The 27,313-nt window shown below is 33.6% G+C and overlaps 2 protein-coding genes across 2 annotated transcripts in view; both read left to right on the top strand.

The window, feature by feature from the left end:
- Positions 1–27,313, top strand: part of LOC130985853 (probable long-chain-alcohol O-fatty-acyltransferase 5) — a 266,259-nt gene that overhangs the window by 87,687 nt on the left and 151,259 nt on the right. The gene's annotated exons all lie outside the window — the stretch shown is intronic.
- LOC130985856 (uncharacterized) lies at positions 17,424–19,409 on the top strand. Its single transcript, XM_057909020.1, has 2 exons — positions 17,424–18,110; positions 18,661–19,409. Exons 1-2 carry the CDS (start codon positions 17,711–17,713, stop codon positions 19,158–19,160), a joined length of 900 nt encoding a protein of 299 aa, XP_057765003.1. The 5' UTR covers positions 17,424–17,710; the 3' UTR covers positions 19,161–19,409.

Here is a 27,313-nt window from a genome sequence, read left to right as displayed (position 1 = left end):
CAACTCATGCTAATTTCGTGACCATCAGTCATAATTATTGTTGCTTATAAAGCAAATATTTGGACGATGGAATCCATGCATTGTTCAATGTCGTCGATATTCGGCACAAACTAAGACTGATGCCTGCCTAGTTTAGAATCTTTTATCTTTGTGCAAGAGAAGAATCCTTGTAACTTTTAACTATCTTAATTATCTACTTTTCTTTTATCATGTAGATAACCACGTACGATGATGACTTGTATAAACTCAGATTTTTTGAATCAGACAGCAGGGGGCGATTTTATCTGAGTGCCTCGTGTTGTTAACTATTTGTCGTGTCCATATTTATTAGTTTAAAATTGTGCAACGTTGTGCAAAATTGATTCGAGATTCGAGATTCCCTTTGGGTTGGCTTTTTGTATAACAAAATAAGAAGAAGAATGGATTCTCGTTATCGGAATAAATAATGACAAATAACGGTTGGCTGGATGTCCTTGGGCTCAGAAAAGGGCTTTCATTGGCCCATTAACAAGATTTGGACTTGTTGGCGTCAAGCTTGGCTACTGCCCTGTCAAGTTCATTGATTGGGGCGGTAGATTGGGTTTGGATAATAGATAGCCGAATTTCACCCACTGTACAAATCACACTTGAAATTTGAAAAATTAAAGAGGCGGTTTCATATACACCCGGGTTGTACCCAATTCGAATCTTGACCCAATTGAACTATCATAATTCATTTTTTCTTGAAATGACACTAATACTAACACGAAATGATACTAACATTAACACGATTTTGAAACGACACTAACATTATTTTATTTTACAAATGACACTATTTCGAAAATGACACTAACACTATATTGAAATGACACTAACACTACGTGTACAATGACACTAACACTATATTGAAATGACACTAACACTTGACATTCGGGTATAATAGTCCAGTTGGGTTAGATTTGAGTCAGAATTCGGGTTGGGTACGACCCGGGTGTACCGTACACCCGAGTGTACAGGAAATTTTATGAAAATTAAATTAGATTCTTTAATTGTGTTAGGCGTTCTATTCGTCAAAAAAAAAACATCAAATTCATTTATTTTTAATTTTTGTTAATAATTGGTAACTGCAATGCTTTAGTTTGAATTATTAATAATTATTTAAAACAATTTACATGAGTATAGTTGTGTACTACACCTAAGAAAATTGTTAAAATTAACTTAATACATTCTAACACGTTAGGTCGTGCGTCGTGTGAGTATGCATTAGCTAAAATTGACCTAATGCAAGCTCCTACACAAGAAAGGATAAAATGATAAAAATGAATATAATTTACATATTATTATAATAGTAGGTACATTTTATTTTCCTTAACTTTTACCTCTTCAAATATCCTAGTTTCGCTATAAAAGTATCGTGGAGAATTGAGATAGTGCAATAGGGATTGGGCCTGTAAAGGGATATGGGCTATGATGGCCCAATAAAATAATCTATAGTGGGCCTTACCTTGTTTATCCTTTTTATATTTGCTCAAAAACCTCTGATTGTTTTCTTTTTGGGGAATGAAATGATACATAGTTAGTTTTGGATTGTCTTATATATCATTGGGAAGTTTGAATGAATTTAAGAGCAACACAAGCGTGCATCATATTCATCATGCTCAAATATTGTCTACACATTTATCCTTTCAAGTTACTAGGCATTTATAGTTTTCATTTATTTGGCAATTTTCAATAACACTTATTGCAATTGAAAATTCCAATATAAGAGCTGACAAATAGTGAAGATTTCAACCCCAAACAAATTTCCACATCACAGGCATTTGAATGTAAGGATATAAAAAGAAGAATGAAAAAAATATGTATTTTAACTCTCCATTTTTGTCTTTCTCAGAGTTTGGCTAAAGTCTCTCTCACGCAATTAGCTTATCGCAGTTGACTGCAATTTTACAGACATATTTTAACAGAAAATCAGTCATTGCTACTCAATCATTATTGGGTGAAGAATATTATGTTCATAATATTACCAGTTTTGGCTGCTACTACTTGCTATATATAGTACGAAAGATTGTATCTAGACTAGAACACGTCCATGTTCATATCCTTGCATTTCCTTCTATTTCTAGACATGCCAATATTATTGCATTCAAATCTCATTAAAATGTATCCACCCGTAAATGAGGACTAATGCGAATCTCGCTAGCAAGGTATGAGTGACTTTTTTTACGTACTGTGGTGATTAGCCGCTGGTAAATAATCCTGAAAGATTCAACGAATGTGGACATGATTTTGGGTCGATGAAGTTAGTGATTAGTCATTGGGTTATCCTGAATCTTCGAGTCTCCGCATCCCTTGCTAGTGTCCAAATGGGGTGATTAAGTAACAACAATATAGGGACGTACGTGGAATGACAAATTTAGTGGCACTAATGTTTTTGCATTATACTATTATCTTAAAAAGAACCCGGTTGTTAGTCGGTTTTGTTATTACAATACAATATTTAAATTGTTGCTGATGTGATATACGATTTCATTTTTTTTTGCTAATAAAATGTTATTTTAAGCTGTTGATGTGATATATGCATGATTTCACTTTTTTGCTAATTAAATGTTGATCAATTTAATTATGGTAAACGTATTCAACGTGTTTCTGGCAAATTTAGCTAAAACAGCGTTTGTCAAACACATTGGATTTATTAACTGAAAAAATCAATTGAATGTTTAATTTTATCGTCAAGGTGAAAGTTAGTGTTATGTATAAGAATTAATAAAACTGACCAACATGCATAACTTTCCAAGAGCAGACTATTCCATCGGTATCCAGCCCAAAATGTTGATTTGATTAATTTTGTAGTGATAGTTATAGAGTGTATAAGTTATATATGCACGTAAATAATGAATTAAACTATATTATTATAGTTTTGTAAATGAGTCTGTATTTTAATATATTTATAATAATATTCTATATATATTATAATACATTTTGTATACATAAAACTACCAATCTTAATTTGTAAAAACGTGTATAAAAATTACCCACTTTTAAAAGATACCATTCTCATTTTAATTGTTCAAATACTATTATTTTAATCGTACACTGTGATTCATATTGACACAAGTTAATTTAATTGTCATCAAATTCCGAACATTTTATTTTAACATGAGTTTTCCAATAATCATCAAATTCCGAACATGCACAAATATCAAGTGATAAAACTTCTCAGACTAATCTGTCGTTCTAATTTAGTAGGAAGAATGTCTCACACTCATCAATACTCAATACTCAATACTCAATACTCAAATACTCAATACTTTCGTAATGAAGTTCCTATGGCTATGACTTTCACTAGTATCTTTAGTATGAAGGTCAAAGTCATGACCTTTGTACCTAAGAATTGAATTAATAAGGGTTGGATTGCTATGCAAGATAAGTGTGAGATAGATATTTATAATATTTTAATATATTGTTTATTTTAAAAATCAAAGTCTTTTATAAATTAATGGCTCGTAATCTACTATCCATGTATTTTGAGTTCTGTATCACACTAGCGTAACATCTTCTTTATATATTTTACCTAGGACTGTGTAAGCAGATATCAGGTATTGGATAATTCGATAACCGAATCGAATCGAATCATTCGAATGTGGTTATCCAATAACCGATTTTTTCGATTATTTGATCGATTAGGTTATTAGATTTTCAAAAATTCGGGTATCCACCAGCTACAAGAATCTGGCCGATTTTCCGTCGGTAAAGTCATATACCGACGGATCACCGACGGCCGCCGTGTGTCGCCGTGAAAGTGGTCGTTAAAAAATTTACCGATAGAATTTCGCCTCCATCGCTAATTACCGACGGACCATCCATAGGCGAGCACGCGGCGACGCCGGCGTCGTCTGAAATCAGCGACGGAAATGACCGTCGGTATTAGCGATGGAAATAAATTCCGTTGCTAAATTCTTTTTTTTCTTTCGAAAATAATAATAATAATAATAATAATAATAATAATAATAATTTATTTTTTTTATCAATCTAGCTTTATTCCCAACAAGTATTTTGGTATTATAATGTATTTTGAACTTCCCAGTGGGTCACCCATCTTAATTGTGCTCTAAATCAAGCACGCTTAACCTTGAAGTTCCTTTCGAGTGGTCACCAGTATAGAACACGCGTAATATTGATATAACAAGCACCTATTAATTCATTTAAACTCTATTTCAATATACAATAGCATTTATTCATAACCTTAGAATATGTCGAGATGATATCTAAGACTTGTGGTGCAGACGAAAGAATGACGACAAATATACGATCGAATTTAAAATAATATAAAAAATTAATATTATCGCTAATTAAAAAAATAAAATATTATTGTTGAAAATAACAATAGATTTTAAAATATTTTCAATAATTTAAAATTAAGAATAAAATAGAATATTAATTAAAAATAATAAAAAATATATTTACAAAAAAAATTAAAGCATTTTAAAAAAATAAAAAAATAATATTTTACGACAGATTGTTTTCCGTCGCTAATAATTTAGTCGGTATTCGGTCGGTAAAATTAAAAAAAGAATTAAAAAATAAATTAAAAATAAAAAAGTAATAGTTAACGACGGATTATGTTTCGTCGCTAAAATTTCGTCGGTATTCTGTTGGTAAACTTTTAAAAACATGTTCGTCGGAATTTCGTCGTTGTTCCGTCGGTAATCACCGACGAATTATTTTCCGTCGATGTCCTGTAAATTTTTTTGTAGTGATCGGTTAACTTGATAACCGATTCGGGTTAATCGAATAATCAATTTTTTATTTAATTAATAATATATATATATATATAATTAAAATAAAATTATGTTGTATTAAAAAAAACAAAAATGAGTCTTGATTTAATGGATAAGTTGTTCCTTGTATTTGTTAGAGATCTTAGTTTGATTCCTCGATCCAACAAGTAATTTATGTGAATTTTATTTTTTAAATAGGTGTTTGGACATATTATCTCATACCACATAGCAAGTAATTTATGTAAATTTTATTTTTTTAAAATGGGTGTTTAGATACGTTTCCATACCACGTAGCGAACGAGCTCTAAGTATTTTAAACTGAAAAAAAATATAATCAAATATATTCTCCCATGTATCTAACAATGCTGTTTCCAGAACCATCAATTTTGTTTTTCAACGTCGCAGGTTTGCACCTAGCTGATACGATGCCTGTAATTCTTACAATTAGTGCGATATGGGCTGATAATTGGACTATTTGTCTGGCATGCAACTGGCAAGGAGAAAAAAAGTAATTACTTATTTAATGAACTATAATTGCAATTATTACCAAACACTGAAGGTTAACAAAATTATATATATATACTCTAAATCTCTAGTGATGGAAATATGGAATAATAATTCATAATAATCAATTATTAACTAAAAAGTTGAAATTGGACGCTAACAAATCTATCTATCTATCTATCTATTATATATAGGATTACACATCTAAGTCACCACAATAATTCTCTCTCCTATGTGGCATCCTCATATCCTTCCATTCTTTTTTCTCTAAATTTCATATTTTATTCATTTGTAATTCTATCTTATATTTCTAATAATTATAATCTTACCATAATTTTCACCCTAATACAAGCACCTTGCATTTACTACATAATTAAAGACAAATTTTCAATCCAACCATCTCTATATCTTTATTATATATGTTCGTCTATTCTTTCTTTCTTTTTTTTCTAAATTTTACATTTTGCATTTTTTCATTTTTAATATCATATTATATTTATAACAATATTATTCCTAACAATCATTTGCAATTACCACAATTTCCACTCTATCTATTTATCTATCTATTAATTTTATATAATAATACACATTGGAGACACTACATTTATCCTCAATCTTATATAAAATTATTAGAAATTTTAATTTTCAATTTTCTAAAACTTTCAATTTATACCTTTTAATTATAAATTTCAAAGTTTATCTTTTATTTTCCTTCTATCCAAAATGCCATTTTTGGTAGTTATCAATCAATCAATACAATCCAACACAATAACTTTATCCTAGCACAATTGAAGACAATATATTAAATATAATTAATAATATTAATTACAAGTTAATGACAAATTGACAATAATTTTTCTTTTCCATTTTTAAATTACTTTGTGCTTATATATTTCAAATTTCTACAACAAAAAACTTCCACACTTAACTACATCTTTGACACCACAAATCTAGAGAGCAAGAGAGGCACGCGTTCATATAATATTGCTTGAATTCAAGCTACATTTAGGGATATCCTGGATATCCAATGTTCGTTGTTGGACAAAGCAAAAATCAAGAAGAATTGTTCATCAAAATATGTTGCACGTACGTTAAAATACACAAGAAAGAAGAGAAGATGCTATGACAACAAAGAAATAAGAGAATTCGAGTAACAAGATTGAAGAGGTGAAGCAAATTCCTAGCAAATCATGTTATTAAACATTGTATTTTTATATATTATTTGAAATTCTTAGTGATTTTAATAGGTGATTAATAGAGTTTTTTTTAGAACAGGTGATTAATCGAGTTAAAGCTCTCATTTACACTATTTTTTTTTAATAATTGTTGTATGAATTCAACATGTTTACACACAAGATAAATTAATACGCATAATTAATTCCTAGAGATAGCAAAATAAGTTCAATCATATACTCAAATATTCAAAACAAAATATTCTATATATAAAATTAAAATTGTTTCAAATGCATATTATTCTGCTGAAATAGAAATTTTATTAGAAAGGAAAAAAAAGAAAGACAAGAGTCAAAACAAAAGCAGTCTTAAACACCCGCGAGAAACCACGGGTAAACGAAAACAAACACCCAAACTATGAGAAAATATATAGAGATTCATCCTCAAATGCATATTATTCAAGCATAATTAATTTGATAACAAAATAGAATTAAAATACTAATTTGTATATAAGCGTTGTATATGACAACAATTTTTACCATATTTCTTCACGTAATTATATATTATTATATATATGTGTAATAATTAGTGTATAAATAATAAGTGTCTACACATTACATATAATATTAGAAGCATATTAGAATATGCACTATATCCTACTTATAATTATGTGTTACTAATATATATGCGCCTATCTAGCACACATATCCACAAATTAGGCACTACATAGTATATATAATTAGCTTTAAATTATGTGAATTAAATTGTAAAATATTATCTTAAAAAAATTGTATAACATTATCTTTATTTTTTTATTTATTTTTTGCTTAGCTTCTAAAATAACTATTAAAAAGTTCTTATAATTAATCAATCAGGTATAATCTACACATACTATATACCTTGAATTTCTATCACCACATTTGATCAAATTATATGTGAGATTATGGTGATTTTTTTGTTTGTAATTTTCTAAAATTTAGAATTTCACATCAATTATTATCATTAGACTTAACAACTGAAAATATAAATAGAGAAGGCTAATATATAGATTTCACATCAATTTTTTTGTGAAATTTTATCAATAATTTAGAATCTCATATCAATTTTTTACTAAAGTTCAACAACTAAAAACTTAAATAAAAGGATACAATATAAATCCCATATAGATTCAAAATCTAATACTAGTTTCTTAATTAGAATATTTCAAAAGTATAAATAAGTATTGATTTTATAATATAACATGTCACAAGATTGAATTGATTTTGGTGTAATTAATAGTGTTGATGTGGTTATTTATTGATTATATGTTTATAATTGCAAACTCATAACATGTAATGTAGGGAGTAAAACTGGCGATTTTTTTTTTTATCACATTGAATATAAATGCAATAAAGTACTATAACAAAGGCCTGACAAGATGGATAATATGCTTTAAAAAAAATTATGTGTGTATTATCTTATCGATATAATGGTTAAAGCCTGAAATAAAAGGTTTATAGTTTGAGTTCACCAAAACACGATCTTTAAATTTAATTGTTAATATAATAATTAAAAAAAACAAAAAGTTATATCTCAAAAAGTTATACGCTAATAGACAAAGGGTTAAGATAAAGGAGCATATAAATAATCATTTTTAAACTAATTTTCTTCGTTGAGTTTTAGTTCATCGAATTTCTACGGATAACCATTTTACGTTGTAATGATAGTAAGTAAAGAACAAAATAAGTAAACAACAGGAAAGAAAACAAATCAAGCTGTGAAACAGAGAAACAGAAAAGAGAAGATTTCCCAAGGCAAAGGTTTCAACAGATTCTCCTAACTAATATGTTCAATTCAATTATTAAGATGATTCATAAGACAATCTCTAAGCTAGTTCATACCCACTCCCGTGGCATACAAACTGTTGATTACATGCAAGGCTACCGTCCCCGGATCGCACTTCTAACATGCAACTCCTAAAAGATCATAGGATTAACGCCCTCACAAATATCAATTCCCTTTAGAATTAAATATATGTGTTCTATGTTCTTAGTTCAGGTAATAATTATCATCTCCCGATATCAAATTAAAACCTATGATTATGCTAAATTGGTGGCCAATCAATAAAGCAAACAATTATAACAAGAACATAAAAAGGAAAAACAATCTCAATTAATTGAACCAAACAGTCAGAAATTCAAATCATGTCTACTCCCTAAACCCTGGGAAAAAGGGATTCTAGCCACACATAGACATATGAACTAGAATATAATTCTCAATAAAACTGTAAAACATTCAACAATAAAACCGTAGTAGAATTGAGAATCTTTAGTTCTTGCTCTGGCTCCGTTCTCCGTCTCTCACAGCTTTCAGGAAAAGTAAAATATGATAAAAGATGATCAAAGGTTGCAGAGAATAAGTTCTTGGGGAGTATTTATATGTCCTAGGTCAAGTAGGACTCAAAAATACCCAAAATCGCGTAAAAAGGCTGAAAAACGAATTTAGGGCGGAAACTCGGCGTCTCGCGCGGCCGGGTCGCGCGGCCGCGCGCCGAGACCGCGCGACAAAACAGAACTCTGACAGCTTTGCGCAGCGATTTTGTTTTGGCTCGTTCTCCCTCGTCCGAACTCCGATTTATGATCCGTTTGCGCTCACGAACTCCTCTCGAGATGAACTACAACTTGTATTTCAGCCAAATCTTCCAAATTCTGCTTCTTTATTTCTGAAAATACGTTCAAACACAAGCGAGTGACAAGTTCTTGACCAAAAACCAATATAAGCTCAAAATAAACCATCAAACATACAAAAACCTCATAACTAACCATCAAATATGACACACCATGAGGTAAAAATGCATGTTTATCAACCCCCCAAACTTGAACTATTGTCCGTCCTCGGACAAAACAAAGATGAACCAAGAATGAATCAACAAGAGCGCAGAGAAAAGTGGATAACATTGTGGCTTCAGATTTGTCAATAAAAATACCAACATGCATTTGTATCTCCTATTATCAAGATATCACAATCATGACAAATTCAAATTATGGTCTCAATGAATTGCAATCCTCACCAGAAAGATAAAGAAAATAAGAACTCTCAACTCTCAAGTGTATCAATTAACAAGGACGTGTATACGCTCAGTTCAAGCTAAACAAGTACTCATCCATAAGCTTGTCAATCGTCTCACCTCTACACCACTAAATGTGTGCTCTTATAACCAAGATCAAAAAGGTCTTTATTAAGGGTTGTAATGTAGGCTCTTTGGTAAGGTGGGGTGTATTTGGCTTAGTGACTAAAAGATAGTTCTCAATGTAGCACAATCACCAACCTTATAACATTCTAACTCAACAATCATCCACCTCTCATAAAACCAGATTTTTAAATACGAGAAACCATCACAACACAACAATTATTTCGCATGATATTATGACTTTCTAAAGCATCCTATGTACCCATTTTTTCAATTCTTTTATCTCTTTTCTTTTCCTATTTTTTTTTCTCTCTCTTTTTTTTTTTTTTTCAACAACTTGTAGGGTACTAGGATTTTCAATTTGAAACCACAAAACATAACTCATGATCATTCATCTCCACAAACCAACTATTCCATATTAACAATTTCCAAGCTCCCACCCATAGCTAAATCAAAGAATATGGAAAAATAAGGCTCAAAGGGGGTGAACTAGGATCATATAAAGATATAGGACAAATAAGGGATAAATAGGCTAGCAAAGATGGCCTTCTATCATCTCAAAGTTATTAAGCACACTATGTGACCTCGAGGGAGAAACCACGACAAGTTCTAGTGAGAAACATGCATGCTCGAACAATCACTCAAGAATAAGAAATAAGACTGTAAACATGGTGACAGTCAAGGCTCAAATTCTCACAGCTTATTTCATTAATTGCAAAAACAAGAGACCATGCTTATCATTCATCAATCATGCTCAATCTCAACAATATCTACACAAATTGCATGCAAATCCAAAATTTTAAAGCAGAAATCATCATAAGCCAGTTATCCAACAAGACTCTACACAACTCGCATCATCATCAAGGTACATCACGAAGAAACCACCAAAGCAAGACTAAGGGAACTCAACGACAAAACAAACAAGAACAACCAAAAAGAAAAGTGCACCCACAAAGACACATCCCCCCCAAACTTATTCACCACTAAGGAGAATAAGTTTGAAAAGAATTTGTGGGGCACAAAAACAACTAACAAACGAAAAGAAACGAACTAACCAAGATTGGGTTGCCTCCCAATAAGCGCTATTTTTAACGTCGTTAGCTCGACAGAACATCAAACTCATCAAGGAGGCTGGTACAAACAGTTCTGCGAACAGCTGCTCCCTGCTCCACTCTTGCTAGCCAAAATGCCTCCTTTCAACTTCCGATCACCTGGGTCCTGCCAAGAAAAAGGATCCGTATCAAAAATATTAAAAATATCAACACTTACCTTGCCCGGATCTTTAGCTTTCTTGGGCACTTCTTCTTCTTGGATGTGGCATGGTTCATAGACATGAAACGTTTGGCTTTCCTCATGAACTCTCAACGTGAGCTCTCCTTTCTCCACATCAATCAAAGCTCTTCCCGTTGCAAGGAACGGGCGCCCCAAAATCAGCGGGATTTTATTGTCGTCCTCAATGTCTAGAACCACAAAATCTGCAGGGAAAATAAAATCCCCCACCTTCACAAGCACATTCTCCACAATTCCACGCGGATAGGTAACCGATCTGTCCGCCATCTGCAGCCTCATAGATGTCGGCTTCAACTCTCCAATCGCCAGCTGCTTGAAAACAGATAACGGCATGAGATTGATGCTTGCCCCCAAGTCGCAGAGTGACCTTCTGAATTGCTGGCCTCCAATAATGCAGGAAAGTGTGAAGCTACCCGGATCTTTGACCTTCGCTGGCAGCTTCCTCTGTAAGATTGCGCTGCATTCTTCATTGAGATTCACCGTCTCAAACTCTCCCAGCCTCCTCTTCCTCGAGATAATGTCCTTCAGGAATCTAGCATATTGCGGCATCTCCTGCAGTGCTTCCACCAATGGAATATTAATATGTACTTTCCTGAAGATCTCTAAGAATTTAGAGAACTGCTCCTTCACCCTCTCTTTCTTATGGCGCTTAGGGAGAGGAATGGCCACAGTTGCTGGCGAAGTAGCTTTTTGCTTTTCATCATTCTTTCTGCCAGAAACCTCAATAGTGACCTCCTCAGCTTTTTCCTCAATCAGCCGTGCGCTCTCCTCTTTTGCCGTCATGGCCCCTTCCTGTGTAGTCCCGCTCGGCAGATCAACCATCTTAAAGTGACGCTGGGGAAACGGCAACCACCCAGGAGGACGCAGATGAGGTGGAAGTCGTCGGCCTTCCTCCCAGACTTTCCACGAGAGCTCTTCTTTCTCCATCTCATGAGATCCATGGTTGCCTTCTGAAGGGGCTTCATTCTTCAATCCAATGGCCATGCATTGCTCCTTTGGGTTCACCTTGGCATTGTTTAAGAGGTTACCCGACTGTTGGAGTTTGTTGACGGTGGTGGCTACTTGACCCAATTGGGTCTCGAACATCTTCATTTGAGTCCCCACAGCAACGGCATTGGACTCTAGCTTTTCCATCCTCTCATCTGCCTTGGAGATGAACTTCATCATCATCTCCTCTATATTTGGCTTCTTCTCTTCATTAATGATTCCATTCGTAACAGAGAAGCCTGGTGGAGGTTGGATTGCATTGTTGGGATTCCCATAAGCCAAATTGGGATGTGGACGCCCTCCATGATGAAACTGCTGTCCACTATTGTATCCACCCTGTTGCCCATGCTGAAAGTTCCCATAGCTTTTGCCATTGATGTAGTTGACGTCTTCTACGCCTGTCGGGATCTCTACAGCTGGCTTAGAATTGCCAACAGTCATAACATTGATTTTTGAGTTCATCTCTGCCAGCTGAGTCAAAATCAATGCCACGAGATCTGAACTGGAGGTAGCAGCAACTTTCTTCAAGTGAACTCTCTCGGATGGCCATTGATAGCTCGTGGTGGCCATGCTTTCAATGATCTCCATGCCTTCAGAACTCCCCTTCTTGAGCAATGAGTCCCCTGCAGCTGTATCCATGAACATCCTGGTGCGCTCTCCACAAGCGTTATAGAACATGACCACCAGAGTCCCCTCATCGAAGCCATGGGACGGGCACTTCCTCAACTTCTCCTGGTATCTCTCCCATGTCTCTGCTAGTGTCTCTCCATCGAACTGTTGGAATTGGAGAATCTCCATCTTTAACTTCAATGTGAGCCCGGGAGGATGGAACTTCCGCAGGAAAAGATCAGCCAAATCCCCCCATACAGGATTAGCTCCCAGCTGCAAAGTATGATACCATGACTTTGCCTTATCCCGGAGTGAGAATGGGAAAAGGCGGAGTCGTATGATGTCATCTGGGACTCCGTTCATCTTGACAGTGCTGCACAACTCCAAGAATTGCTCCAGATGCGCATTTGGGTCTTCCACGGCTTTACCTCCATATTGGTTTTGCTGCACCATGGTAATCAGCCCAGTCCTTAGCTCGAAGTTATTCGCGTTGACTCTGGGCGGCTCTTGGTACTGGTACAGTGGAGTAAATGCCTCATCAATAGGCGGCTGTTTCTGCTCAGCAGCATTTTTCTGAGCATCCAACACCGCCTGCAACTGCTCTCTCAACGCACGGACTTCTTCCGCAGTGGCCATAGAATCCAAATTATCTTGCTTTGCTTGGCTGTTCTTGCGGTGGAGCGTAGCTTCAATCTCAGGATCAAAATCTTCAAGAGGAAGCTTCTGAGATCGCGTGTTCATGCACTACCTAGAAAACTCCAACGCAAGAATCAAAACCACAGAAAAATAAATAACAGAAAAAATAAATAACAGAAATAAAAAAAATCCAGAGTAGTATCAAACAATTAACAGAATAGTACTGATAAAAATCAGTCCCCGGCAACGGCGCCAAAAACTTGTTCGCTATTTTATTTAACACACCGCAAGTGTACGGGTGCAATTGTGTACAGTAACAAGCAAGGTCGTATTCCACAGAGACTGAATTTACCAATTCATATCCTAAATTATTCTACTCTATCTGGACAAACGAAATTAAGAGTTTTGTTTTTAAACTAAATAAATAAATAACAGGAAGCAAAATAAATCAAGCTGTGAAACAGAGAAACAGAAAAGAGAAGATTTCCCAAGGCAAAGGTTTCAACAGATTCTCCTAACTAATATGTTCAATTCAATTATTAAGATGATTCATAAGACAATCTCTAAGCTAGTTCATACCCACTCCCGTGGCATACAAACTGTTGATTACATGCAAGGCTACCGTCCCCGGATCGCACTTCTAACATGCAACTCCTAAAAGATCATAGGATTAACGCCCTCACAAATATCAATTCCCTTTAGAATTAAATATATGTGTTCTATGTTCTTAGTTCAGGTAATAATTATCATCTCCCGATATCAAATTAAAACCTATGATTATGCTAAATTGGTGGCCAATCAATAAAGCAAACAATTATAACAAGAACATAAAAAGGAAAAACAATCTCAATTAATTGAACCAAACAGTCAGAAATTCAAATCATGTCTACTCCCTAAACCCTGGGAAAAAGGGATTCTAGCCACACATAGACATATGAACTAGAATATAATTCTCAATAAAACTGTAAAACATTCAACAATAAAACCGTAGTAGAATTGAGAATCTTTAGTTCTTGCTCTGGCTCCGTTCTCCGTCTCTCACAGCTTTCAGGAAAAGTAAAATATGATAAAAGATGATCAAAGGTTGCAGAGAATAAGTTCTTGGGGAGTATTTATATGTCCTAGGTCAAGTAGGACTCAAAAATACCCAAAATCGCGTAAAAAGGCTGAAAAACGAATTTAGGGCGGAAACTCGGCGTCTCGCGCGGCCGGGTCGCGCGGCCGCGCGCCGAGACCGCGCGACAAAACAGAACTCTGACAGCTTTGCGCAGCGATTTTGTTTTGGCTCGTTCTCCCTCGTCCGAACTCCGATTTATGATCCGTTTGCGCTCACGAACTCCTCTCGAGATTAACTACAACTTGTATTTCAGCCAAATCTTCCAAATTCTGCTTCTTTATTTCTGAAAATACGTTCAAACACAAGCGAGTGACAAGTTCTTGACCAAAAACCAATATAAGCTCAAAATAAACCATCAAACATACAAAAACCTCATAACTAACCATCAAATATGACACACCAAGAGGTAAAAATGCATGTTTATCAGTAAGATTACTTCAAAATTGAATTTCAACAGGTGCATGTATATAAATTATGAATGAGTCCGAACATTAATCAACATAATTACTTGAAATTTTATCATTTGGGTAATTAGCATGTATTATTATACTGATTTGGGACTAAACGAATAATAAAATAACTTTTAAATCGAATTTTGGGACATGTATGAGTGTACAAATTCTAAACGGATCCAACCAATAACTTACATGCCCACGTGTAACTATTTTACATCTTTAATCTTTTATTATTTATACTATTTATTACGAATTTTTATTTTGTAGCTATTGATTTTTACTAAAACGAATAACCAATCATTGTAACAATTTATATTTATAAAATAAAACGGGTTTAGGTGATTATTCAATTTGGGCCGTTTACAAATACATACATTCTAGAATCTAGATGGCCTTTTTTTTTTCTTCATATTTTACCATTTATCTACACACCAATGTGGAACTTTTATATTTTTAAATCTTTTGTTATTTATAACAATTATTATTCATTTTAACTTTTAATATTTGAATCTTTGTTAAGATAACAACTTATATTTATAAATTTAAATGTGATTTGGCAATTAGCGGATATTATTATATGGTTTGGGACGAGCATATCATTTATTTTTTGTTATTTTAAATACTTATTTTCTGCATTCGTAATTCATATTTTTTAATTAATTTATTTAATATTTTGCCTTAATTAGAGAGCATGGAATTTCATAGTTTTTTCTCATTCATTTTTTAGTTTTTATTTGAAATTTTACATCGATTCTTCACGAGGCTTTATCAATTAAAAATCCAAGTGAAATTATATTTATATACATGTTTGAAAAATTAATATATAGATTTGAGACAAAAATAAATAGTAAAATAATTTTTTAATTAGATTCAAACATTAATTTACACGTCTACGTGAAAGTTTGTAAATATGATGCTCACAAGTTAAAAGTGGTTTGCCAAACTCCAAACGAGATGATGCTCATAATTAAATTTTGATCCTTTAAGCTTCAAATGAGATAATACTTAGCACTCAGTTTCGGTCTTTCAAACTCCAAATGAGTGATGATTAGAACTCAGCTTTGTCTATCAAACTATGGACGAGATGATGCTTGCAAGTCAGTTATAATCTTTCAAGCTCCATGCGAGATGATGCTGACAAGCGAGTAATGGTCTTATGAGTATTTTACCTCCAAACAATATGATTCTCACAATAGAAGTGACTTGTCAAACTCCAAATAAAATGATGCTCGTAACTTAATTTCGGCCTTTGAAGCTTCAAATGATATAATGCTTAGCACTCAGCTTCGGTCTTTCAAACTCCAAATGAGTGATGCTTAGAACTGAACTCCAGACTATCAAACTATGAACAAGATTAAACTTACAAGTCAATTATGATCTTTCAAGCTCCACATAAGATGATGCTCACACGTCAGTTATAGTATTGCAAGCTCTACATGAGATGTTGCTCACAAGTCAGGTTTTGTCGTTCAAGTTGTGGATGAGATGATACTCATAAGTCAAATCTCATATAACAAGCTTCAGATAAGATAATGATTAAAAGTTCGACATGCAAAAGTCAAATGTGATATTTCAAGTTACAGACAAGATGATGCTCAAAAGTCTTGTAAGGTTTAGATGAGATGATGTTCATAAATAAGATCGAGTTAGGGGATTTTTTAGGACAATAACTTATGTTGATTTGAAAATTAGGACAACAAATTTCGGACTTGTAAAAATAGGACACTAATTTTTTTTAGAGTAAAATAGGACACTAATTAATAAGCGTCGTAAAAATAGGACATTTCTCGGCCGATAATTGGCCGAAAAATGTCTTGCGGATGCAACACTTATTAATTAGTGTCCTATTTTACTCTAAAAAAAATTAGTGTCCTATTTTTACAAGTCAAAAAGTTTTTGTCATAATTTCCAAATCAATCTAAGTTACTGTCCTAAAAAATCCTCGAACTCTATATTAGATGTGTGGTCTCAATTTTAAAAAAAAATATACTCCTATAACATTAATAAATCTTTCCTATATATGATTAACAAGAAATACGATGTATCAATCATTCATCATATCCTATGTCAAATATACATAAATATTTTTTTTCTCTAAAATCTCCAACCTCACACCAACTTTTTATAAAATTTCATCAAATAAAAATTTATAAGAAAGCAATCTATTTTAACTCTCAGCAAAAAATTAACATATAATAGACGAAAGCTATTAAGATTATTATAGCTTGAACTGTACCACCAATTTATTTTGGTTAAATAAAATTAAAATTAAAAAATAATTTATATAAGTATTTCATATGTTATAATTATAAATAATATATAATGACAATTACAATGTAAAGTGGTTCCCCGTCGAATTTCGACGGGTTACACACTAGTAATAATATATTGCAATTCGGTATAATCAAACCTAATTAATAATAACTCAATTAAACTAAACTACAAAAATATGAAATTTAAGACAATGTGAAAAAATATAGAAACTGTAAATGGAACACACAAAAATATGATATGAAGCTCAGGATATATGGTTGGATGAAACTAGTTTATCTTGCTGAACCTGGTCAGATTTATGGTTTTTATTTTCATAAACTATTTGGATTTGGATCTTATAGTGAACCTGGTCAGATTTCTTCTTTAGGTACATTGGCTTCCACTCTTAGAAGCTCAACAAATGATTTTCCCGTGGACGTATCACCACATATACCAATGTACACACACACACTATACATGTATATATCGACAAGATGTCTTCATCCATACACTTAAGTGACTCCATTTTGTTCTACAGTCCGCAGATGTAAACATCGTTGTACCATAATCACGACATCTTGCTCGCCTAAACTCCATATTAACATCTTTCCCTCTCTCTCTATAAAAGCTTCCAGCAACCGTAACCGTCGTCTTCCATCCCATCACATTCTCTCTAAAGTTGTAGCTGCGTATACTAGCTAGAAGAAACAGTTGGAAAGAGACATTAATTTAAATTGAGTTGGAAATCAGAATCTTGGAAATGGTGAATATTCCGGTGAGGTTCGAACGGGTGGCGGCCGCCTTTGACGAGATGTCGAGAGATAGGTCGTTCGAGAGCAGCGGCAGCGAACACTCGGCCGATTTGTCTGATCTTGTCAACTCCTTCTTCGAGAGAGAAATTAGGGAGCAGGGCATCGGCGGAGATGCCGATCCAGACGGAAATGAGATTGAGATCGACGACGATGAATCTGAAAGTAACTCGCAGGACTCCCAATTTCATGATTCCTTGAGAAAATTATTTGATCGTCAGGATGGCGGCGTCCGGAGAAGAATTTCTGCTGCGGTGGAGAAGGCGTTGGAAGCCGTTGGCGATAAGGATTCGTCGCCGGAATTCAAGCGCCGGCTAATGGCCCGGTTGCGTAGTAGTGGCTTTGATGCCGGTGAGTTTTTTTTTTTTTTTTCTCGCCTTTTGACATATAGCTATTGGTTGAATCATCCTGCTCCAATATAATTGGAGTACTATTTCTTTAATTTGTAATTAGCTCTTTTAGAAGAAAAATTGTTTTTTTAAGATTATGTTCTTTTGTTTGATAAATATATCATGAAAAAATAAAAGATATAATAAAAAATGCACTCTTTAACTTCTTCTTTTTTCTCTCCTCATTTTCTATAAAAGAGAATTCACCATTTCTCATTCCTTCTTTTCTCTCCAATGTAAGATAATATTATTTGTACATTTTTTATATGATAATATTATTCATTACTTCATTCCTTCTTTCACCACTGGATAATATATATTATTATCTTTTGTAGAAAAAATATTAAAAAAAGAGATTTAAAAAGAGAAATTTTTGTTATTTCAGATTTTCCAAGATAAATTTATTAACCAAAAACAGACCATAATTGAAAAACAAGTAGTACTAATTGACTTAGTTTTATGCAAAGTATGTTTGAATCTAAAATCCTGCATTGTCGATGAATGAAAAACAGGCATTTGCAAATCCAAGTGGGAGAAGAGCGGCAGCACCCCGTCGGGGAATTACGAGTACATAGACGTGAATGCAGGCGGCAGCCGCTACATAGTGGAAGTTCCCTTCGCCGGGAAGTTCACAATCGCGCGTCCGAGCGCCGCCTACACGGCGTTGCTGGATGGATTTCCGACGATCTTCGTGGGCAAAGCTGAGGAGCTGAAACAAGTGGTGAGGCAAATGTCGAAGGCGATAAGGAAGTCGTTGAAGAGCGTCGGGCTAACCGTGCCGCCGTGGCGACGGTTGAGCTACATGCAGGCCAAGTGGTTGGGCTCCTATAAACGAACCACTAATGAAATTCCAAGAGCTGAGGCCTTCAAGGATTTGGGGGGAAATAGATTGGTTGGTTTTACGGCGGCGGCGCCGGTATTGTCCTTCTGCAGAGGCGATTTTACGGCCAAACATGGCGTTAGAGTTGGTAATCTGGCTGCGGCTTTGGCCAATGAGGGAATGCTGCTCTAAATTGTTCATGCAAATGCAAGCCTACTTAGATTTCGCAAGATTGGGGCTCTAATTTTCCAGTCGTTCTTCACAAATTAATGATTCAAGGACAGCTGGCCTCCCGATTTTGCTTCAAGGCATATCAGATTGTATTTTAGTTGCCTTTTGTTTATTTAAGATGTATATATAGATCTTGTGTGATTGTTTGTTTATATACTCCATAAAATAATCGATAGGATCAATATATGTTCCCATTTTCCTTTTTCCAAAGTACGACGATGGGTTTGAGTAAGTGACTCTATATTTTTCTTTACTACAGCTTCTTAGTTTGAAACTAATTAATGAAAATATTAATACATCTACTAATTTAAAATTCTAATTCTAACAAGCACTTACAAATGATAACCACATTCTAACTAAAAATTCCTCATAAATTTTGACATTTAACCCTTATTCACTCACTATATATTCTTATAGTATATATTTTGAATATTTTCTATGCGCTCCAACATCATGATCATCAACAGGTATATGGACAACGATGGCTTTTTGTGATGAGCCAAACTGAGGGCAAAACTTGATAGTACATTGTAAATTTTTAGCTTGGGATATATTGACCTAGAAACAGACAAAACTAGCTATTACTCAATAATGTCCTAGTTTTCCAAACAAATTTCATGACAGGATAGAAAAAAAAAGTAGCCTCAAGAAGAGATTAATTTTGAATATGTCTATTTTGTTAAACTGAAATTTGATTTTAAAAGGCTAAAATCAAATTCAGAATAGACATATTAATTAACCTTGATACATGGCCGATCTTTCATCTAATATCTAGCTTATACAATCTTTATACATTATTAGGTGATTTTGATATAAAGTGATTTGTTAATATATTGTGTAACTTATAAGTTATGTTGAAAGTATTTGTTATGTGTTGGTGATGCGAATGAGATTACGGCTCATTCGTTCATAACAAATCAGGCTCAATACCCAAATCACAGGGCCCATAAACTTGACAGGAAGCCCATAATCGATAGAGGCAAATATTGGAGGGGTGATGCTATTCATAGCCCCTATTTTACTCTCTATAGTCCCCTATTTATAATAAAAATGAAAATAATTATAAATTTACAATCTTATCTTATAATCACATCCGTGAATCTCTTCAAATCTCTCACTGAATCCTAAAGTAATACTTAAAATTAAAACTCCTATCAAACTACACACATCAACCTGCAGGAAGCCTTCCACTAATGACCTTGACCTACATCTCAGTCGATAATCGAACATATGAACTCTGGCACTTTAAAATGTTTACTTTGCTTGAGAAATTGGACATAGAAGAATTGGATCGAAACTCAAGCTTTCTAAATTTCGCTATTTGGGAAGAAACTTGTTTTATGGAGTGAAGTCACGGAATCATATTGATGAAGAAAATGATGGAAAGTGCCACAGCTTAAAAAAGAGACAAGAAAACTAAAACATCCCAAGTAAAAGTTTGGAAGAAAAAGTAAACATCTATTTATTATATGAAAACACAGTTTGTGGCAAAATGACAATTAAAGAATCATATTAATGGTATTTATAAAACTCAACAAATCCCATAAAATAGAAATACTCAACAAATCTCATATATTTTCTCTCTCCTCTCTCCTCTCTCCTCTTTCATGACATGGTTTTTTTCACTTTTCTATATACACACACACTCTCTCTCTCTCATGTTCTCTTTTTCATATTTTGTGATTTTTTTTAAAACAAAATTTATTTATAAAAATTATTCATTTGGTATGTATATATATATATATATATATATATATATAGGGTGCGGTTATAGTGAGAACCACACTTATCGTGAGAACATAAGAACCATTAAAATCAATGCATCTACTATATAAATTAATGCATTCGCTATTAAATTTAATGCATCCGAAAATAATAAATTTTTTGCTCCCTTCAGGATTCGAACCCAGGATCTGCATTCATCCACCAAGATGATGCATCCACCGTAGATCTTGATGATCGAATGGCTTAAAATGGTTCTCTGTTCTAATTTTATTTAGTGGTTCTTATTTGAACCTCTCCCTATATATATATATATATATATATATATATATATATATATCTTAAATTAAAGATAAATGCAAGATCTTTAATTTGGTATAAAAATTATCAAATACTCCCTCCGTCCATAAAAGAACTTCCTAGGAGGGAGTGACACGGGTTTTAAGAAAAAAAATATTGTTGTGTGTATTGAGATTGAATAAAAAGTAGTTGAGTGTATTGGGAGTGGTGAAATTGTGTTATAATTAATATTGAGAGTTATGAAAAGTGAAAAGTAAGAGGATTATAAGTGGTGGGGTATAGTTCAAAAATAGGTAGGAAGTTTTTTTGTGGACATCCCAAAAAGGAAATATAGGAAGTTCTTTCGTGGACGGAGTGAGTATGAATTTAAAACAAATAAATTATTATACTTTAAAATTTTAAGACGTCTATTTTTTCTCTCTCATCTTTTTTTTTAATCAATTTTTCATATTTTTTGTCTTTTCTTATTTACATGGTTGTTTTAAGGTTGTCGTTATTATTAATATTTTTCTCTCTCCTTCCTTACTACAAAATTTTGTTTTCACTCTCTTCTCCTTTGATAAAAAAATAAATAAATATCATTGAAACATTATATTTATATATTGGATTATTTTATTAAGCATAACATAAAGATACCTTTAATTCTTTTGTCACATCTCCTTAATACTAAACAAACGTTTACTTTTTCTATTTGGTTTCCTACTGTAAATAAATTTAGTGGCCTTTGCACATCAATTTTGAAATATATATTAAAATTATCCAATTATTATATTTTTTTTTATTTTGCATACTCGTTTATTTTTTGGTCAAATTTTGTGCTGAAATTCTGTATGAAATCCTACGTACCATACTTGTCAATTACTAAGAGCATCCACAATGGTGAGCCCAAGTGGGTGCAAATGATGGTCCCCACTACTATTGCACCCACTTTCCACAATGAGATAGCCCACCCTTGGCTCTCTAATTTTTTTTTTTTTATGTAAAACACGAAAATAGGGATAAAAGAGGGAGGTGGCAACACGCGCGGCAGCTTGCACCCGGAGCGTTGGGGCACTTCGGCCCTCTGCACCGCCTGTGCGGCAACGGGAGCGGGTGCAATAAATGGGGGCTCAATAGCCAGTGCGAGCCCCCATTGTGGATGCTCTAATACAATGTTAATTTGGGCATATTAAAACAATGTCATTTACGTTTAAAATTAGTATATGACTAAATAAATTAAGAATCGAAGTATTAAATTGAGAGAAAGTGAGATGAATGAAGCTCATGAGAGAAAATGACAAGAAATAATACAAGAAATCAAAGTAATAGATAAAAACTCTTTTTGCTGCAACAAATTTGATTAAATATAAGGATTAGGAGAGAACGAAAAATAGGAATGAAAATAATTTTAGGGTTTTTAATTGTCTAACAGCCTGAAACGACGTTGTTTCCATCCAACTGACGTTATATCTATTTTACCACACGGTCATATTTATGTCAAGCTGAGATTATATGAAAAATAGAATTCCAAAAATGATTTTTTTTTTTTTTTAAGATTGTGAATGAAGGTATTTAATTACTATATAATAATAATGTGTGATGTCAATTGGCATTATAAGATAATTTAAATAGTTTACAAATAATTATAAATATACATTTATATACCATGTTCAAAATTATAATCAATAAAATTTTATAAACTTTGAAATTATACATTTTTAGCAAAAAAAATTGATTTTAGAAATGTATTTAAATAAGTATGTTTGAAGGAGAAAGCTAAAGCAAAATGATATATTTCATTTTTATTGGGATTTATTTTTTGGCATCAAATAATTATTCAATTCTTTTATTAGTATTCTAAAAAATTCTAATAATATAATTTATTTTCTTACTGATCAATTGAAGCTTTTCTAATAAGATGACATAGGTAATGAGCTAACTTAGAAAAAATAATTTTATGCATGATTAGCTCATGTTTTAAAAATATACATTGTGATGTGAATAATTTTTTTAATATTATTTCTTCGTTTCTTTTAATTTGAATGATGTGTTTATTCTATAATTTTAGGGAAGAAAACAAAGTTTTCTATCAAATAGGTGGAAAATTAAAATGATACTTTTGAAAATTATAAAATAAAATTAAGGATCTTTACTTAGTAATTGATGTAGATTATTTTATTTAAAAAAAATTTACATTTACTTATATCCTAACTATATTTAATATTTATTTGATACATCATTTATTTATTTTTTTGATAAATTAACATGATTAAATAAAAAAATTTAAAGGCCGCGCCACAGGGGGCTCGAACCCAAGACCTTCGGTTTTAGACATTAACCCCTAATCACTTAGCCGATACACACACTGCATTGTTTAATTTTGATGCAAAGCTATGTTCGTCGTGCATCGCACAGGCGAGTTTACTAGTTCTTATTATAATAACTCTGATTGTGAAGACCATGAAAGAATTATGAGTGGGTCTAGAATAATCGAGAGCACAGATTAGAAGATGGGAGATGGATGAGTGAAAGCTTGCAGCTGCGATGCTATATCCTGATGGAAATTAAAAAATGAATCATGATCTTATTGGAATTGGTTGGGTAATTTTGTCGAACAAGTGGTAGGCATGATTGAATTTACATTTGGAAGATAACAAATACAATGAAGAAGCTTTGTCGTTGATGGAATTAAGTGGTGAAATATATTTTGAAAATAAAAAAAGTTGTTGAATACAATGATTAAGAAAGCATTTTTAGAAATATCAAAAAATATATCTTGTTCTAGCATTGTGTTTTATCACTTTCTGATTACATGATAGCCAAAATGAAGAATATGATAAAACAGATATAGTAATAGTCAAAAAGGAGAAAAGAAGAAGTGTATGAGTTTAAGAGCAGACTATTTACAGAAAATTTTAAGGGCTAAGATCACGTGAAGAAAAAAAAATATGGGGCTAAGGGGTTAAATAGTCTATCTGTTAATATTTTTAATATTATAATAAATAAAATGCTAAAGAGTAAATTGGAGGCTACAAATAGAATCACCCATATTGGAGAGGAGAAATTCCCCACTCTGAAGAAAAGGGTCAAACAGGTGGAACAAGGTTTCACGAAAGGCGGAACAAGGTTTCAAGCAAAACAAATCTAGTGGCTAATACAAAGTATGTCAGAGCAGAAGAAGGAGACAAGAGGATTAAGAAGAAAAACAAATCTAGTGCTGATGATTTGTCATTACGAGGCAGAGCTGATCATTAAGAGGAACGCGTAGGGAAGGCAGATCTGAGGAAAAAGACAAACAACACTTTATAGTTGATACAACGCGGTGCATCTAGAAGTTGTCCCATAACCGTTTTTCAGGTGGTTCCGTAACAATCCTTGACACATGAAGGTGGCTTAATATTCGTAGTCGGTCCACGTGGAGCCTAAGGAGTTGAAGAGAGTCAATAGACCATACTAGCCTTCGGCTTCAAGAAAAACAGAGCCCTTCAGTACTCAGATCTAAAATTACTAAAATACCCTTGTTTGTAATAGGCTATAAATAAGGAAATAATCATCTTTGTAAGAGACATTCATTGTAATCAACAAAAATTATATAATTTTCAATAAGTGAAGCGGGCAATATACAAGCTTGAAATACTTCAACCAAAGAAAACAACAACTACTATAATATTGTTCATACAATCTTAGTCAATCGTTGGAACAAAACAATACTCGCCTTTATTATTTGGCTCATTCACTCAATTTAAAGTAACAATATAAACTATATATATAATTTTATTATCCTTAGTCTTACTATTTTTATTTTTTTATTTTTGTTTGAATTTTAGATATTATAGCCACAAGTGACTTACAAAAGACTCATCAGTTGCACCGAATAGAGATCATGAAGTTGCTAAGAAAAAAATTTAACTGTTTGAAAAAATAATTTTCACTCATGTCTGAAAGAAGGATTCTGGCACAAAAGTTTGCTAACTTTTCACTCAAGACAAGAAGAGATTTTTGCCAATTCTGACTCGATTATACAGCGTCATGATATAAATCCCAATAGTTGGTAGGTTACATATGGAACAAGTGCATCCACATTTCAAAGTTTAGCGTCGAAACTACTTGTTAACCCTTCATCCTCATCATTTGCTAATAGGAATTGGAGCACTTATTCTTTCATTCTTTCTTTGCGAAGAAATAAGAAGTTTTCCAAACGTGTTGAAGATTTGGTATTCGTTCATACCAATCTTCATTTACTATCTAGAAGAACATTTGACTACTACAAAGGGGAACAAAGTTGTGAGATATTGGAGGGGATAAGTTTGGTACATTTGAAAGGGGTATTGGCCTGTAAATTCTCAAACCTTTTCAATTTTCTGGTTTTGCAGCCCAACTTTAAAATATGTCTATGAATACCTGAAATTTGTATTCTTTTTTATTTTACACCCGATGAATTTATTCTCCCAAATTGTTGCTAACATGGCAACAAAATTGACAACAAATTTATCGGCTTCATTATGCACTTCAAACTTCACTCTCAATCCGACTGTCATGTCAGCAACGATTTGGGGATAAAAATTCGTCGCATGCAAAATAATAAAAAATGCAAAATTCAAGTATTTTTAGACAAATTTTAAAATTGGGTGCAAAACCAAAAAATAGAAAAAGTTCAAACATTTACGGGACCAAACCTCTTGAAAAAGTTCAAATATTTACGGGCCAATACCTCCGTTTAGTGTTTAGTGTGTTTTATTAATTATTAAGACTATTTTGTTTGCTATTTGATAAATTTTATTATGAATTAATACTCCCTCCGTCCCAATAATGAAGACACACTTCATTTGGGCACGGAGATTAAGGTGAGGTAGTTTAAGGAATAAAGTGTGTTGTGGGTATTTGATTAAGAAGTTGATTAGGGACTTTATTTATTTTTATTTTAAATTATTTTAATTCTCACTCTCACTCTCTCTCTCATCTGCTCCGCCGACCAACGCCGCCACCGCCAACTGCCACCGTCGATTCCCTCTGTTATGCCGCCGGAAAATCAAACTTAGAAGTCACTAATTATCCAAACAATTTAGCACCAAATCTGTGACTGCAAAATAAAAATTGGCAAAGAACAAACAATTCTCATTACAAACAAAACTATATCCATTCCAAAACAAAAATTGGCAAACGTTTGAAACAAAAATTGGAAGAAACAAAAATTGACACAAAACTATTCTCATTCCAAAATGAAAATTCAGGGTTCTGAAATTGGGGTATGAATCTTCAAGGGGAACTTAGGGATCTAGGTTTTTGGGAGAAGTAGAAAAGATTGGGAGTTGTGCGATGGCCGCTGCCATCGGAGAGAGAAAGAGGCTGGAGCTGCGTGGTGGTGGTTCGGCTGCATAGGGCGGTGGTGGTTTGGCGGATCTAGATCCGCCATGTATCTCGAGTGACGCCTCTCTCTTTCTCTCTCAAATCGACCCTAGAACCAGATCCGCCGGTTTTCAAATCGAACCCAGAAATTTCAGATCCATCTTCTCTTCCTCTCTCAAATTGAACCCAGAAATTGAGGGTTCTAAAATTGGTGGACTGCGTGGTAGTGGTTCGGCGGTTCAGGGTTCCGAAATTGGTGGTTCGGCGACGCCAGTGGTGGCTCGTTGCTGCTGTTCTTCCGGCGTCAAGAGAGAGAATGTGAGACAGAGGTGAGACAGGTAGCGCCGAGAGAGAGAGGGTGAGACAAAGGCGAGACAAGGGACGCTTGCGGAGGTCCAGTTGATGTTCGCCGGAGTTCTGCAAAGGAAATGAGAGAAGGGGTTTGACTGTTTGAGGGAGAATCGGAGAGAAAGAGGGAGGGGCTAGGGCTCGGCAGGGCAGCGGCGGTGATGAGGGAGAGAGGGCGCGATGAGGGTGGATGCTGCCGGCAGGGCATGCAGCGGCGGCGCCGTGGTCAGGGCGGAGGCGGCGCCAAGAGAGCCGAGAGAGAGAGACGATGAGTGAGAATATTCAAGAGAGGGAGAAAGGATTTAGGGTTTTATTAGACTTTTATACCCTAATTAGTGATAAATTAATTAATGATTGTTAAGTTCTAATTCTTTCCTTATTTGGAAGTGTGTCTTTATTATTGGGACAACCCAATAAGG

Source organism: Salvia miltiorrhiza, chromosome 5, assembly GCF_028751815.1.
Source record: "Salvia miltiorrhiza cultivar Shanhuang (shh) chromosome 5, IMPLAD_Smil_shh, whole genome shotgun sequence".
NCBI classification, from domain to species: Eukaryota; Viridiplantae; Streptophyta; class Magnoliopsida; order Lamiales; family Lamiaceae; genus Salvia; species Salvia miltiorrhiza.
This window is presented reverse-complemented; position numbering and strand designations above follow the sequence as displayed.